Below are 15,586 nucleotides of genomic sequence, written 5' to 3' on the forward strand. Positions count from 1 at the left end.
AACCTGCATTGTGACACCACCATATACAAGTCTGTTATGTAAAATGTTGGAAATCTACACAGTGTGAGCATGTACTTCATCAATTACGGTAACTTTCCCGAAGGTAAACGAATAACCGGAAGCAATTGTCAACAGACAGAACGTTACGGACGTTAAGTAATTGTCAACCGAATACAAACGTCCATACAATTAAACCGTCGCAGGCTCGCAGCGTAGTTTTTGTCATCATGACAGAAATCTTCTCCTCGTTGTATGGCCAGCCTGATTCCCAGGGCCCCGCAGGACCGTCCGCGCTGGGCTTTGGCTCTGGGAAACCTCAGGTCCCCCAAAACATGGGCCCGATGTGTTTCCCGCATCAGATGATGGAAGAAGGGGCTCCGGTCAGAAAACCGGCTGCGATGAACGAGCCCTTCTATCTGCTGAGAGAACTGCCCAGTGAGACCAGCTTTTCTGTTGATTTCTCCATAATAATATATAATAAAACAGCATATCGGTGTAATTTTACAAGACTCTGTGATTATGTTATTGCAATAGCAGGATAGTATTCAGCCTACAGAACACCGATATATCACGTCCAAATAGCTATTGCTATACTATAGTATGATCATGCATTGGTCGATTTAATATCACCATACACCCATATGTCTGATCAAATATATAATAAAATATCGTGGTCAACATGTGTGCAAATTGCAAAATATGAAACGCGATATGGAATGTTATTATACAACCCCTTTATTTTGCATATACATTATATGTATTTATTATTATAGTATTTATAAAAACTGATAACTATTCCTAAACTTCCCTTGAACCCCAATTTATATAATGCAGTACTTTGTTAGGTAAGAACATTGCAAGTTCATGTATTGTAAAATAAAGTAGTACAAAAGTTAGCACCTGAGGGAATTTACATAATTTATATCAAATATATAATTTAAGGTTTTGTTATAGTAACAATAATTATCATATCTACCTCAGTAGATCTTAACCCAGGGTCCAATTATTTACTTTTGTGAAGTCTACAAAAAATACTACAATTTTCTCTTTTTTAAAGCAACTAAGGGTAAACGAGAACATTCAAAAACCCTCAGTAGCCATTGAGGGTAGAAAAGTCAAGGTATTAATATCGCTAAAATTATCTGTTATACCATTCCCAAGGTTTGTTTAAATCTCAGTTTTTGAAACTAACAAAGACAGCAAAAGTCAATGATTTATTTAAACTATTTTGCCTGACATGTTTACTGTTCCAAAATATTATAAATGTTTCTTAAAATAAAATAAATTCTGTTCAATGGGGAAAAAAGTTTTTACCCAGACATTTAAAAAGAACTTATTTTAGAGCAGTAACCACAATACCGGGAAATCATGAAACTGTGACATTTTATCCAAGGTTATCACACCGTCAGAAACTTGCACTGGCCCATGCATAGATATAGAGCTATGACTCTGAATTAAGCATCTCTCTTAAAAAGAAGCCTCTGACAGGTTAGGAAATGAAATTGTCAATGGGAACAGACAAAATTACATAGCTAAACAAAAACAAAAAACAAATTAGACTTTGGAATGTTAAATTTCTCTCCAAGAACAGAAAAACTAGCAAAAACTCTGAGTAAATAAATCAAAAAATGTCAGAGGCCTCTTTTTTTACATTAACCATAAGAAGTCTCTAATGTTGAAATAGATGAGTATTACAAATAGGGCCATAAACAGAAGCAGCAGCAAGTTTAAAATGTCTGAACTGCCTCCAAATTCTGAGAGAAGAACAAACAACTGGGTTTGTAGTATACTTAGAGGTGCGACTGGACAAAAGGGGTACACACTAAGGCCAACAGTGAAGATGTAGAGCAAGAATGTGCTATAAATATATATATGTACATTTATTGTTGACACTAATTCACATTTTACCAGTTCAAAATGGCTAAGAACTATTGATCTGGATCATAGTATTTTTCCAGGAGCAGAAAAAGTTGCCACTGCAGATTTTGTAATAGCAGTGAACAGGCACGTGCACACATAGGGCTGTGCAGTGCACATGCCCTTTTTAGTCTTGGATAGAAAGTGCCCTTCCAAAATGATCAAAAGTGCCCCCGCGACGCAGCACACCCTCGGTCCTGCCCTTCAGTAGGCGTGCGACAACACCGCCCTTGAGTACGTGCGCGCGCGACAACCGACAACACCGCTCTTTAGTACGCGCGCAACAACAAACAACCCCCCCCCCCTCTTAAAAAAATGTATCCTGCACATGCCCTTTGGACGGTCTCTGCACGGACCTGGCAGTGAATTAAGTAGTAATTAAGAATTAAGAACTGTTTATGGTTTTCAATGTTGTTTATTACCTTCACTAACCCCCTCCTATCATCTTCACAGTGGAAAATGAGCTGACGGGACACACTAATCTCATCACGCACTACAACCTGGAGCACGCGTACAACAAGTTCTGTGGGAAGAAGGTGAAGGAGAAACTCAGCAACTTTCTTCCTGAGCTTCCTGGTGCGTATTCTTGTCTTCCTTTTCAGATCTTTGAGCAGTTTTGTAACTGTAGTGTACGTAATGTATCATAACACTAGGTGAGGGTTACAACGTTGTTTTTGACTCTCCTGTGCTCCAGGTATGATAGACAGCCCAGGCATTCAGGACAACAGTTCTCTGCGCTCTCTCATCGAGAAGCCTCCTGTGTGCAACAACTCTTTCAGTCCTCTGACCGGAGCCATGCTCACCGGCTTCAGGTTACACACTGGCCCTGTAAGTGCATTTGTTTGACAGAGAGACAGAGAAAGGCATTTAGGCCTCATTTACACTACCATGTCTTGATGCCCAGTTTTGATTCATTGCCTATATTGGATTACTCTGACCGTCAGTCAGAATGTAAAGATGTAAAAAATCTTATTGAACGAGTTTCATAGTTTTCACTAGTGGTGTAATGGATCACATATCTTACGGTTCGGATCACATCATCATAAATAATTATGATTATTTAATCATAATTATTATTAATCATAATAATTATGATCACTGTTTTTTTAGTCACGGATCGGACCATTTTTCGGGTCAGCAAAAGGGAGGAAACAAATTTAATTAGCTTTTTATTCATTACAAAACAGTACTGCAGGACAAGTTTGGTTTTAACAAACAGAACTTAGAACTTGTAACTTTATTACAAATAAAATGAAGCAATAATCAGCTGAATAAAAATTTATAGTAAAATATTCAGTACTGTGAAAAATTACTACTACTGTTTCTGATAATGCTAAGTATATCAATCTAACATTATAATTTGTACTCATTTTCAATAAATTTCTCATTTTCAATAAATGATTCAGTTATTCACACATAAAACGTCATATTTCATTGCTAGATGTATTTACTTGTGAAGAATAATTCAAAGGCATATTTTTGATGGCCACCTATTGGTTAAATAATGTAATTGCTGCATACAACTTTAATTTCTGAGCACATGACGGTGATTTTAATCTTTACCATAAACCCCAGTGGTTTTATCTAAACCAATAGTTCTCAAACTCTTTTCATCAAGTACCACCCAGTAGCGTAGTAGGCCCAGTAAAGCAGCTACAGCTCTGTACATTTACAAAACGCGGCAGATTTATTCCTACTATTTTATTGTTTTAATTCCCATTTATTTTTGTCAGCCACTTTAAACGTTATAGTTTGAATATTAACACTGTATTAAAAAATAAATAAATAAAAATAACGAAAACAAACTAAAAACATCAACATTTAAATTAAAATGTGCTTTTAAACATTAAAAATGATAGGTTACTGTTTTTAAAAGCTAAAAAAAAAGTCTGTACTTAAATGTAAAGTATTAACATGTAGTAGCCTATATATCAACACCTGGAAATGTTGCCTGGACCTCATAAATATAGGCTATATGTCATCATATTCATATATAAAATCATTTTTGATAGATTTTTAAATATATGTAGCATGTACATATGACATGTTTAATTCGTCCACGTACCACTAGAAGAAGTACCACAGTTTGAGAACCAATGATATTAACTATAGACTGTTCTACCAGTATTTCTGTGTCATTTGACTGTTTGTAACTACATAACTAACTCAAAAGACTAAAGACTCAATCTCTTTTTTGATTTTTGCATTTTTCAAACGCAGTTTTGAATTCAGCGAGTCGAAGGATCAATAAACATATGCAAATCACCATCATTTAAAGTTCAGGTTGCGGGGGTTTTGAGATCCCAAACTTTTCAATGATTATTCGTGCAGCTTACATTGAATGCATTAATACAGGCTAAACTAGTAGTGGCAGAAAACACCTTTAATAACCTAAGAAACCCACCACATCCCAAATAACCTACAACAACTTCTTCTGTCATCATTATATTTTACAGGAAAGTGTAATTGCTTTCATACATGTGATTTGAATGACGCGAGAGGCGATCTCTCTGCAATTGTTACAAATTTAGGATTAATCTACAATTTAAAAAATGTATTAATCCACGGGTCACTTGTGTTTCGAAATGTGGGTTGTGATCCATAAGAATCTAGGATTAACCGTGATGCGTTACACCCCTAGTTTTTACGCAGGGTGCAAATAATATATGGACGATCAAGGAGTCAACTTTTTTGGTAATGTTAGTTTGTGTAATACATGCGTCAGTCAATCAAATTGATCTATTTCCTTAATAAGTGTTTTGAGGGATATTGAGTGTATTCTGACCTACAGAATCTGCTGGGATTTTTTGTGTATGTTTTATCTGACTCTATGTCTGTCTTGCTGAAGTTACCAGAGCAGTACAGACTGATGCACATTCAGCCGCCTAAGAAGAAGAACAAACACAAGCACAAACACCATCGACCTCAGGACCCCTTACCACCAGGTGACGGCCCCTTACAGACACACAAACAGAGGAACGTGTGCTTTCTTGCATTCTGATTCTGACCCAGTCTCCCGTCTTTACCATAGAAACTCCGTCAGATTCAGACCATAAGAAGAAGAAGAAAAAGAAGGACGATGACCCGGACAGAAAGAAAAAGAAGAAAGATAAGAAAAAGAAGAAGGTTATTTGCAGTTATTATACACTTGTTATATTATACGCTGAAAAAAACATTACAAATGGGAATTATTTTAACATTACTTTTTAGATGTTTAGATCTAAAGACTCCACATACAGTAAAGAAAGTAATGATTACAAATATTCTGATTTAAAATATACAGTTTGCATACAGTTTGATTTATATTTTTTATAACTCCAGTCTTCAGTAGCTGTTTTCATCCACCTACATTTATGCGCGTTTTGGATATGCGCATTAAAAAAATCGGTTGATGGAAACACCAAGATGTGCATAAGTTTTGAAAATGTGCATAAAAAAACTAATGTGCATGTCTGAGTAGGATAAACATTTTCTTCAATAAGAAAAGATGCGCATAAACTACAATGGAAACACTTTTACCGAACAAAAATGTTGTTATAAGAGATCAGGTGACGATAAAAATGTGTGTGAATGGACAAACCAGCAGGCTGAGCACACTGTAAAACATCTGATCTGCTGTTTTGGTCATACTAAAACTGACATTTCAGTATTAGTGTTATTATATTATTAATGACCTCCAGAACTGTCAAGAGTGTCTGCTCCGCGTTTCATTCCTTCAAACGCCACCACGCTTTTACTGTGTGTCAGGATTGCCTTCTGAGGTGCAAGTCATTTATTAAATAAATAAAAGCCTCACACAACTTCTCCTACCGCAGCAGATTCCGTTTTTACTGTTGATATTTGGCGCCAGTTAATCAGGAAGTAACAATATTGTTCTCTTTGATTTGTTGGATGGAAATGCTGCTTTCATTCGCGCATCTCTTATGTCAGGGGTTTTCAAACTGGGGTCCGCGGCCCCCTGGGGGGCCGCCAGATGGCGCTAGGGGGGCTGCAAAGAAATTTTAGATCAATGAGCCCACATGGATGAACTTTGTGTCCTGCATCATTCTGAAGGTTAATATATTTTTATTATAATTTGAGCTCAAAAGTACTGCAAAAATGAAGCTTTATACTTATGTAATTTAAATGCAGTTGACACTTTTGTGACACAGGAAAAGAAGCTCAGCGGCCCGCCTCCGTGGACGGGGACTTTTATTGAATAAGCGATTCTGGCCAGGCGCTTCCTGACTGTGATTTTTGGCGCTTGTCTGCTGCACCTGACGGCGTTTACCTTTCACTTACGCTTACCTCTTTTACGCTAAACAACTAAATGAATGCTCAGGTTTGACTGACTATATTTCAGTTAAAATACATGATCAATAAGAACATTATCGGTGGCTGAAAGCACTACCCTGTTTATGGCTTGCATTCCTAAGTAACCGATCAGCTGGGTGCTGCGGAGTACGCGCCTCTCTGCGCAGGCTTCACTCATAGGAAACAAATAGCATTTTAAAGACACGGCACAACATTGCACCTCGTCCACAGCGCGACAGGCTTTTACACTTTGCATTGTACAAATATCAGACTTTGCAGCATGGCAAACAAACATATTAAAATTGTAAAGCAAAAAGTGCTGCAATAACAATGAATGGAGCTGTCATCACATCAGCGAGTGCTCAGTTTCACTCCTGTTACACTAATGACAGCTGGATGAGCTCTGCAGTGGACGTCTTACACACATTGGTTCATAACTGGATGATTAAAAAAACTAAATTGTATACACACTGAGTAAAACCACTATAGCCTTTAAAAATTATAATGTATCTGTTTGTGTTATGTTATAGGGCTAATAATTATTAAATATTAAAATGTATTAGTGCTCTGTATTTAATGGAGCTCAACATACCTGGTCACATTTTAATACTCTGAATATAAATGCATTTTTGTTCCACTTTTTCCCATATTTGTTTGTGTAACTAATTTAAATGTAATGTTCAGTATTATTATTAATAGAACAAACTGGTATGGACATTTTAAAGTCAGCAAAGCTTCTAAAATTAAGCAAAGTAAAACTTGTGGCTCTTTGAACTTGAATACCCAATTCTAGATTGCATTTAGGAAATTATTTTTTATAAGTGTAAGTCAGGATTGTCGACCTGAGTAAATTATGATGTGCACAAAAAAAAGGAATAGTTTGAAAACCCCTGTCTTATGTGATTATTCAGTTTTGCACAAAGTTAATACGCATTTTTGGATGGAAACATAGCTAGTGTCACATGCTAATATTATATACATAACATATTTAACTTTGTGTATTCAAAATCAATGTTCAAATATTGCACAGCTTGAATAAAAAATACAATGAAAAAGATTTTAAGATTGTTTGAGTAGTCGTTGATTAAAAGGTTTTTTTAAATTATTAGAAATGCTAGAGCAACTTTCTTATCACTGCCGACTGGTCAACGCTTAACAGTTTTACCATGGTGGTTCGTAGGTTGCTAGACGACCATCAACCGTTTACCCAGAGTATGACAAGCTGACAAAACATTGCTGTCATTCTGATACAAGTTTCATTTATGGAGAAAATTACAAAGCACTGCAGTGTTTGGGTGTTCTGTTTTTGTGTGAGAGGATTAGTCTTCTGAAATGTGTATATTCCATACCAAGCTGAGGTTGATCGATCGGTCAGTTCTTATCAGGTGACTCGCAGTGCGGTACGTGCAAGCCGCGCACCTCCATTAGAAATAAATTTGCACAAACCGACCCGATATACGAATGGCCCCTGAAAGGCCGCTATCATTTGCGTTCTCCTGCAGCACTTTTCAGTTGATTCACCTGATTTGTTAAAAAATGGGTTGCGGTTCTATTTCTTGGCAGTTCGTGGGTCGTTCACTGGGCCTTTTCTCCTTAGCAAAGAAACTTTCCAAAGACATCTGTTTCTTACTCATTTTGCTGCTTATGGGTTAAATTTGGGCACTCAAGTGACTGAGATGCAAGCGGTACTAATTGATCCCGGTAGTTCCTGCTCATTCTCATGCTATCCAAGATCTACTTTTTGTAGTATGTATGGACATTTTGTCTTTAGTAGAACATTAAAATATGATTTTTAATGTCTCACAGCACTTTTGAGAGTTTGCTGGCAGCTAGTTCTCTGCTACTCTCACACAGTTGCCCACTGAAGCTAAGCAGGGCCGTGCCTGGCCAGTATCTGGATGGGAGACCACATGGGAAAGCTAGGTTGCTGCTGGAAGTGGTGTTAGTGCGACCAGTAGGGGGCGCTTAACCTGTGGTCTGTGTGGGTCCTAATACCTCTGTATATTGATGAGGACTCTATGTCTTCCGAATGAGACATGAAACTGAGGTCCTTACTCTCTGAGGTCATTGAAAACCTCAGAATGTCCTTCGAAAAAGAGTAGGGGTTTAACCCCGGCATCCTGGCCAAATTTGCCTACTGGCCTCTGTCCATCATGACCTCCTAACCATCCCCATGACATAATTGGCTTCATCACTTTGTCTCCTCTCCACCAATCAGCTGGTGTGTGCTGTGCGGTCAGGCGCAATATGACTGCTGTCGTGTCATCAATGTGGATGCTGCACACTGGTGGTGGATGAGGAGATTTCCCCAATGTGTAAAGCGCATTGAGTGTCCAGAAAAGCGCAATACAAATGTAAGAAATTATTATTATAAAAAGCATAGACGAGGAAAAACTAAATTAAAGTGACTCCCAAGAGATGGTAGCGCTTGATTTGCATTTTTTTGCAACGACTTGGATTTTAGCTAATTTTTAAAGCAAATTTTTAAGCAAATTTTAAATTTATTTAATTTTATTCATCTTTAATTTTCGACTAATGAAGAAAAAAAAGTCTCCAACATTTTAGAGTAAATTAATAGAAGTGTGAACTGTGTTTTTGTGTGAACTGAATAATACACGTGATAATAAAAATAATAAAATTGTATATAAAAATTCTCTATATTTCTCTATTTTCAGAATCGCCACAGCCCTGATCACCCAGGCATGACCGGAGCTCAGCCCAGCACCAGCAGTTTGAGATAAAACTGAAAAACAAGAGGAAAGTGTTACAGTGAAGCACAAGCTGGACAATTGGGCTTTTTACCGGATGTCCCACAATTGATGTTACAGTAAGAATCAGATGCCAGGTTTGTGTGTGTGTGTGTGTGTGTATTGATTACGTAATGTATTAATTACCAGATGATCTGGTAAAGCGTTATATTTGTAAGTGCCTCAGTGTCTATTTATGAGTTCAATGAAAAATGTAACATTTTTCATTCAGCTTTTTTAAACGTTTTTTTGTTTTTTGTTTTTACAAATAAAACAATCAGCTGAGAAACTGGCTAATCTGTGACAAAATCTTTTGATTTATTACATTTCTCTTTCAGGCATATTTACAGAATCAAGCACAGAATGCAAAGCACCGTTGTGTTGAAAAATCACTACAATCATTAAAAAGGTTGAGATCATGATTATAGTCCTGTAACATACAGAACAGTATTTCTGAAACAAGGAATACAGTGCAAAAATCTGTATTTACCAAATGGTCCTACAAAGCTGATTGTCCGTTTGGTTTGAGCGAGGAATTGCAAAACCACTATTAAAAACATACAAAGGAAAGACCACAGGTTGATACATGTGAAGGTAATGTGGCGATACATTTACCTGCCCTGAGCCCTGATGGAAACATTACATTCCCTGCTTGCCACGAAATAACAAACATTTAAAAATGTTCATATTGGGACTATTCATATTAGAGAATTTGAGTATGTCTGTGACCCGCACATACATAATGATGAACGATTCATGGTAAAATATACGTTTTCAGCCAATTGTTTTTGGACTTATGAACACAAACGTCTTTGGTATAATAAAATGCACTGATGAAAGATGTGCAATAATACTATAAACTGAACGTAGAGCTGATTTTGATTTCATACTGACCTTCACAAAACGCTTCCCGCCTCGTAGGTTGTTCTTGAAGAAAGTTTTGTGATTCTTTTTTTTAACCGCTACCTATTTTCCTATCATTACATTTCAAATTGTTAATTCAACAATAATGAAAAAAATGCTGTTTCCACATCCAAATGACTCTACCTGACAAAAGTCTTGTCGTCTATCCAAATTTTAGGAACAACAAAAAATATCTTGACTTCTAGTTGATCATTTGGCATCAGAAGTGGCTTATATGAAAGGCAAAGGCCTCTAGATTACACTTGTTTTACCAAAATAAAATATGATCATTCTTTGATTTTTATTTATTTAATTAGGTCAGTAAGGTCTGACTTTGCTTAAAAGTCTTTTCACTTAACAGAAATAATGTCCAGTATAGAATATAAAGTCATGGTGCAGTGGAAAAATTATGAATATTGTGTATAACTCCCATAAACTTGGAGGACTGCATCCATACATCTCTGCAATGACTCAAATCACTGATTAATAAAGTCATCTGGAATGGCAATGAAAGCTTACTTGCAGGACTCCCAGAGTTCATCCAGATTCTTTGAATTCATCTTCAATGCCTCCTCCATCTTACCTCAGACATGCTCAATAATGTTTATGTCTGGTGACTAGGCTGGCCAATCCTGGAGCATCTTGACCTTATTTGCTTTCAGGAACTTTGATGCTGGAGGCTGAAGTATGAGAAGGAGCGCTATCCTGCTGAAGAATTTGCCCTCTCTTGTGGTTTGTAATGTAATGGGCAGCACAAATGTCTTGATACCTCAGACTGTTGATATTGCCATCCACTCTGCAGATCGCTCGCACGCCCCCATACTGAATGTAACCCCATACCATGATTTTTCCTTCACCAAACATGTCTGAATCTTGGGTCCATGCGGGTTCAAATAGGTCTTCTGCTGTATTTGTGATGATTGGGATGCAGTTCAACAAATGATTCATTAGAAAAATGTACCTTCTGCCACTTTAACTAGAAGTCAAATTATTATTTGTTGCTCTTTCTACTGGGATTGACGACAAGACTTTTGTCAGGAGGTGTATCGTAAAGCATAGGGTTTGGTGCACCAACAAAAGCCTTGAAAATACATCCTGTCCAGTCACACAGCCTTGAATGATTTGAATTGCATGTTCGCTGTTTTGTTTTGTTTTTACACTTTTTCTCTGTGGTGGCTGAACAGGAATGCTATATTTCCATATGGAACTGTCATAAATCTATGTCATAAATCTATAAATCCATAATTCACATACATCACACTCATAAATGTTCCACCTCAGATGTCCCCGTTGGTCCCCTGATGTTTTGAGGAATCATTGGTTTGGTTGAGGCTCAGAGACTGACCGTCGCGTGCTGCTTTTTCTTGTATTAGATGTCTGCGATGATAGAAAAGGTATCCTGGCAGCAGGAATCCAACCAATGAGAACAGAAGCAGGCCCAAGTTGATCTGTTGATTCAGGCAAAGTTCCAAGTTTTAAACCGTACTCTATTTAAATATAAATATCAATTGTGCACATGCATGACTGGTGTATTACAGTAAATCACTTCCTTCAACCACAGCATTCGTATTGAACTGAACTGAATCATCACTGAACTAACTAGAACTATTGCGCACATTCCAGCCAATCATAATCAAGAAATTCAACAAACCATGCAATGAACTAATCTGTAGCGCACATTTCAGCCAATCAGAATCAAGAATTTCAACAAACCATGGAATGAACTAATCTGTAGCGCACATTCCAGCCAATCAGAATCAAGAATTTCAACAAACCATGGAATGAACTAATCTGTAGCGCACATTCCAGCCAATCAGAATCAAGAATTTCAACAAACCATGGAATGAACTAATCTGTAGCGCACATTTCAGCCAATCAGAATCTAGAATTTCAACAAACCATGGAATGAACTAATCTGTAGCGCACATTCCAGCCAATCAGAATCAAGAATTTCAACAAACCATGGAATTAACTAATCTGTAGCGCACATTTCAGCCAATCAGAATCAAGAATTTCAACAAACCATGCAATGAACTAATCTGTAGCACACATTTCAGCCAATCAGAATCAAGAATTTCAACAAACCATGGAATGAACTATTCTGTAGCGCACATTTCAGCCAATCAGAATCAAGAATTTCAACAAACCATGAAATGAACTAATCTGTAGCGCACATTTCAGCCAATCAGAATCAAGAATTTCAACAAACCATGGAATGAACTAATCTGTAGCGCACATTTCAGCCAATCAGAATCAAGAATTTCAACAAACCATGGAATGAACTAATCTGTAGCGCACATTTCAGCCAATCAGAATCAAGAATTTCAACAAACCATGGAATGAACTAATCTGTAGCGCACATTCCAGCCAATCAGAATCTAGAATTTCAACAAACCATGGAATGAACTAATCTGTAGCGCACATTTCAGCCAATCAGAATCAAGAATTTCAACAAACCATGGAATGAACTAATCTGTAGCGCACATTTCAGCCAATCAGAATCAAGAATTTCAACAAACCATGGAATGAACTAATCTGTAGCGCACATTCCAGCCAATCAGAATCTAGAATTTCAACAAACCATGGAATGAACTAATCTGTAGCACACATTTCAGCCAATCAGAATCAAGAATTTTAACAAACCATGGAATAAAATCTGTAGCGCACATTTCAGCCAATCAGAATTAAGAATTTTAACAAATCATGAGATGAACTACTGCGCACATTCCAGCCAATTAGAATCAAAACATTCAACAGACCATAGAATTAAGCGCTATAGAAATAAAAATGACTTGACTCACCCAGTAAGGATCTCCCTTTAATGGTCCCAACATCAACATGAAAAGTGGTTGTTGGAGGAGGGCAAACACAGCACTGATCATGGACTGCAGACCCGTAAGAGTGCCAAAGTGATTGGTTGGGTACCTAAATACAAAAATAACCAGTTTGACGATGGAAAACAATCAGCAGATAGGACAGATATTCAATTACTAACACCTTTTTCAAAAGTTAGTGGAGCTTGAGTATATTAACTTTCTTCATGTATGCTTTATTCCTCAATGCTTTTTGTCTGGGAATTGAAATGATATAATGAAAGTCAGGTTTATTTTGCTGAGTAAAACTCACACAGCAGCATAAAGGCCACCGCAGCAGGAGTGAATGAAACCCCGAACTGCAGTGTGAAGAATGAACGACACCACCTGAGAGAGAAAGAGAAAAAGAGAAGTGCATATAATAGATAAATAACCATTCTTATAGTTAAGTTGCAGCATAATAACATTGAGAAACTAATGAAGATTTATTATTTATTAAGGTTTATTATTATTATAATGTTACTGCAACAACATAGCTGGGGCAAGAAGTCATAGTGTTGGAATGTCTAGCCAATTTCATGCGTGTTAAATAAAAATGGTCAGGAGAGAGTTTTCTTCAATGTCAAAAATATTAGTAATTTCTTGGACACAAATGAATAATTCGATTCACACAACTCTGGTAGTCCCCAATGCAATGCAAGAATTAAATTCAGGGGCTGCGCAACTTTCATTTCCTGACTCTTGCTTTTATACGCCGCTGATATTAACAGGTGAAGTTTAGCGCAATTCGTCACTTGTCAATCATTCTCAAGTCCTTTGTTGGCCGCACCCATACATACGTCCTCTTTTTCTCATTTTGCTAAAATATTAACTTGCAAACATGCTGTGTTCATTTTTTAACCCATCTCTGCTCACGGGAAGTTTAGCTGTAGAGCTCAAGTTAATTTTAGACAATCAGGCCTTTGCATTTTCTAGCAGCTTCATCTACTTCTGCAAAAGTGCTTCATTATTATGCAGAGCATATCACACTCAGGATAAGAAGTTTGGTTAATATCACCTTAAGCAATACAAATACAATTGGTTGATGAAAAGAAAAAATAATATAGCTAAGTTCTTAAAATAATTGATAAAAGTTGATCAAATGGCATGATGCTATTTAAGTATCAGTGCAAAACTTTGACATATTTAATTAAATGAATTATCAGAACGTTTTGATAGATCAAAAAATACTAACTAGTCAAAGTCAAATCACCAAATATTTCAATTAAAGTATTAAAACATGAGTTCTTATTTACATACTTTAAGTGTGAGCGTTACGTGTTTTGTGATTATTTAACATTTGATCATTTGAATTACACTCTGCAGCTGGAATTACATAAAATATATACATTTGGTTACAATTTTGAGTCATACTTTATTTTAAGGTGTTCTTGTTACAGTCGAACTATTAACTTAATAGTGATATTAATAAGTGTACATATACTTAATAAGGTTAGGGTTGGGATGAGGGTTAGGTCTAGGCTTAGGCCACGTTTACACTAATACGTTTTAGTCTTAAAACTGCGTTTTACAATGAAAACGATCAGCATCCACACTAGCGTTTGACCCAGCGTTTCTAAACAACTCTCCGTCCACACTATACCTCTGAAAACGCACATCACGTGACCACACATACATTCTAGCATGCACTGCAGCGATGAGAGCTGTGCACGTCAGACGGTTTATCAAGGATCTTCCGCTGGATCTAATCTCACTATATTTGTTAAACAAGATATTGAATTCATCTTGTCTATATGTAATGACATATTGCCTGACTTTGGTCTTTTGAATCTATTACTAGTTCTCAGGTGACGTGTTTTGGTTGAGGGCAAAGATAATATATTAATTAATATAATCACATACACTGATTCTGCACATTTGGCTGATTGCTTACATTTATTTCCTATAATGTATTAACTTTTTTATGATTATTGATTATTAAAACTGATATTCAGCAAAAGAGACAGGGTATGTTTCGTATTTTTACTGAAAATGAAAGGAGGCAGTAATGTTCTGGGCTCCGTTTTGTTATGAAAATATATAAATATGCAGCTAAACGAAGCCTCAACATGTTTGGCGTCTGTTAAGTTGCTAATATCAAAATGAAATAGTTCCTTATATCTTGTTTTCATTTTATTGTTAAGATGGTGAAACAACGTAGCCAGTAGGGATGCCATGATTCTCAATATAATATTGAACCAGTCCGTAAGACATCCACGGTTCAATACTTGCTTGTGAATTTCTTTTTTTTTTCGTTTTACGTTTAAATAATTTGTGTGCATTTTATATTTTTCCAAATAGACTGTGTGTGCCTGTAAGTCTACGAGGTGAGATGAGGAAACTGGCACCAAGTAGATAATCAATCACCATGCTCTAAAGTTAGGGTGTGCTTAACCATTATTCCACACTTTAATATGGCAAGTGGCGGTGAAGTCAACAGTACGAGGAAGCGCTGGATTTCTCACTGCAGATTTGAAAGTTGATAGTGTGAGCACATTTCAGTTTTGTTGTTGAGTATAATGACAATAAAAGAAAAAACGCGCAAGCATTGTTTTACACATAAAGCGTACTCAAACGAAAACACTTCCAACATGATTGCACATCTGCGGAGCCATCACCTAGCAATATCATTGTCTGAAGGCAGCATAGCAGAGAAGGTAATAAAGTCCACCAAAAAACAATCCCTCGCTGATTTTTCCAGTGAACATACCCAACTGATTCGGAGAGACACATAAAAATAACAAAGGCAGTGGAGGTGGGTGTTCATCGCTAAAGATTTGCAGCCATTTTTAGTGAATGAAGATGCAGGCTTTTGTCATCTTATAAAAGCACTCGATCTGCCTTAACTTACAGACTACCGTTTGGCACTTTTTT

At 36.8% G+C, this 15,586-nt stretch overlaps 2 protein-coding genes across 3 annotated transcripts in view; one reads left to right on the forward strand and one right to left on the reverse strand.

Annotated features, from left to right (window-relative positions):
• Positions 1-133: 133 nt before the first annotated feature.
• med19b (mediator complex subunit 19b) lies at positions 134-9,251 on the forward strand. Its single transcript, NM_001003416.2, is given in 6 exon segments — positions 134-435; positions 2,371-2,493; positions 2,612-2,745; positions 4,766-4,862; positions 4,949-5,043; positions 8,886-9,251. Coding segments are annotated over 6 exon segments (723 nt in total). The 5' UTR covers positions 134-227; the 3' UTR covers positions 8,952-9,251.
• Positions 9,252-15,586, reverse strand: part of slc43a1b (solute carrier family 43 member 1b) — a 46,673-nt gene continuing 40,338 nt past the window's right edge. Inside the window, exons 13-16 of one of the 2 annotated variants that reach the window (XR_012397109.1) lie at positions 12,987-13,060; positions 12,662-12,785; positions 10,942-11,308; positions 9,252-10,015 (exon numbers count right to left, since the gene is read on the reverse strand). Coding sequence is in view for 1 of the 2 variants with exons in the window: in NM_001083000.1 (NP_001076469.1) it covers positions 11,138-11,308; positions 12,662-12,785; positions 12,987-13,060 (369 nt within the window). In the remaining variant the exon portion in view is untranslated. 2 annotated transcript variants of the gene reach the window in all.

This window comes from Danio rerio, chromosome 1 (genome assembly GCF_049306965.1).
Source record: "Danio rerio strain Tuebingen ecotype United States chromosome 1, GRCz12tu, whole genome shotgun sequence".
Lineage (NCBI taxonomy): Eukaryota > Metazoa > Chordata > Actinopteri > Cypriniformes > Danionidae > Danio > Danio rerio.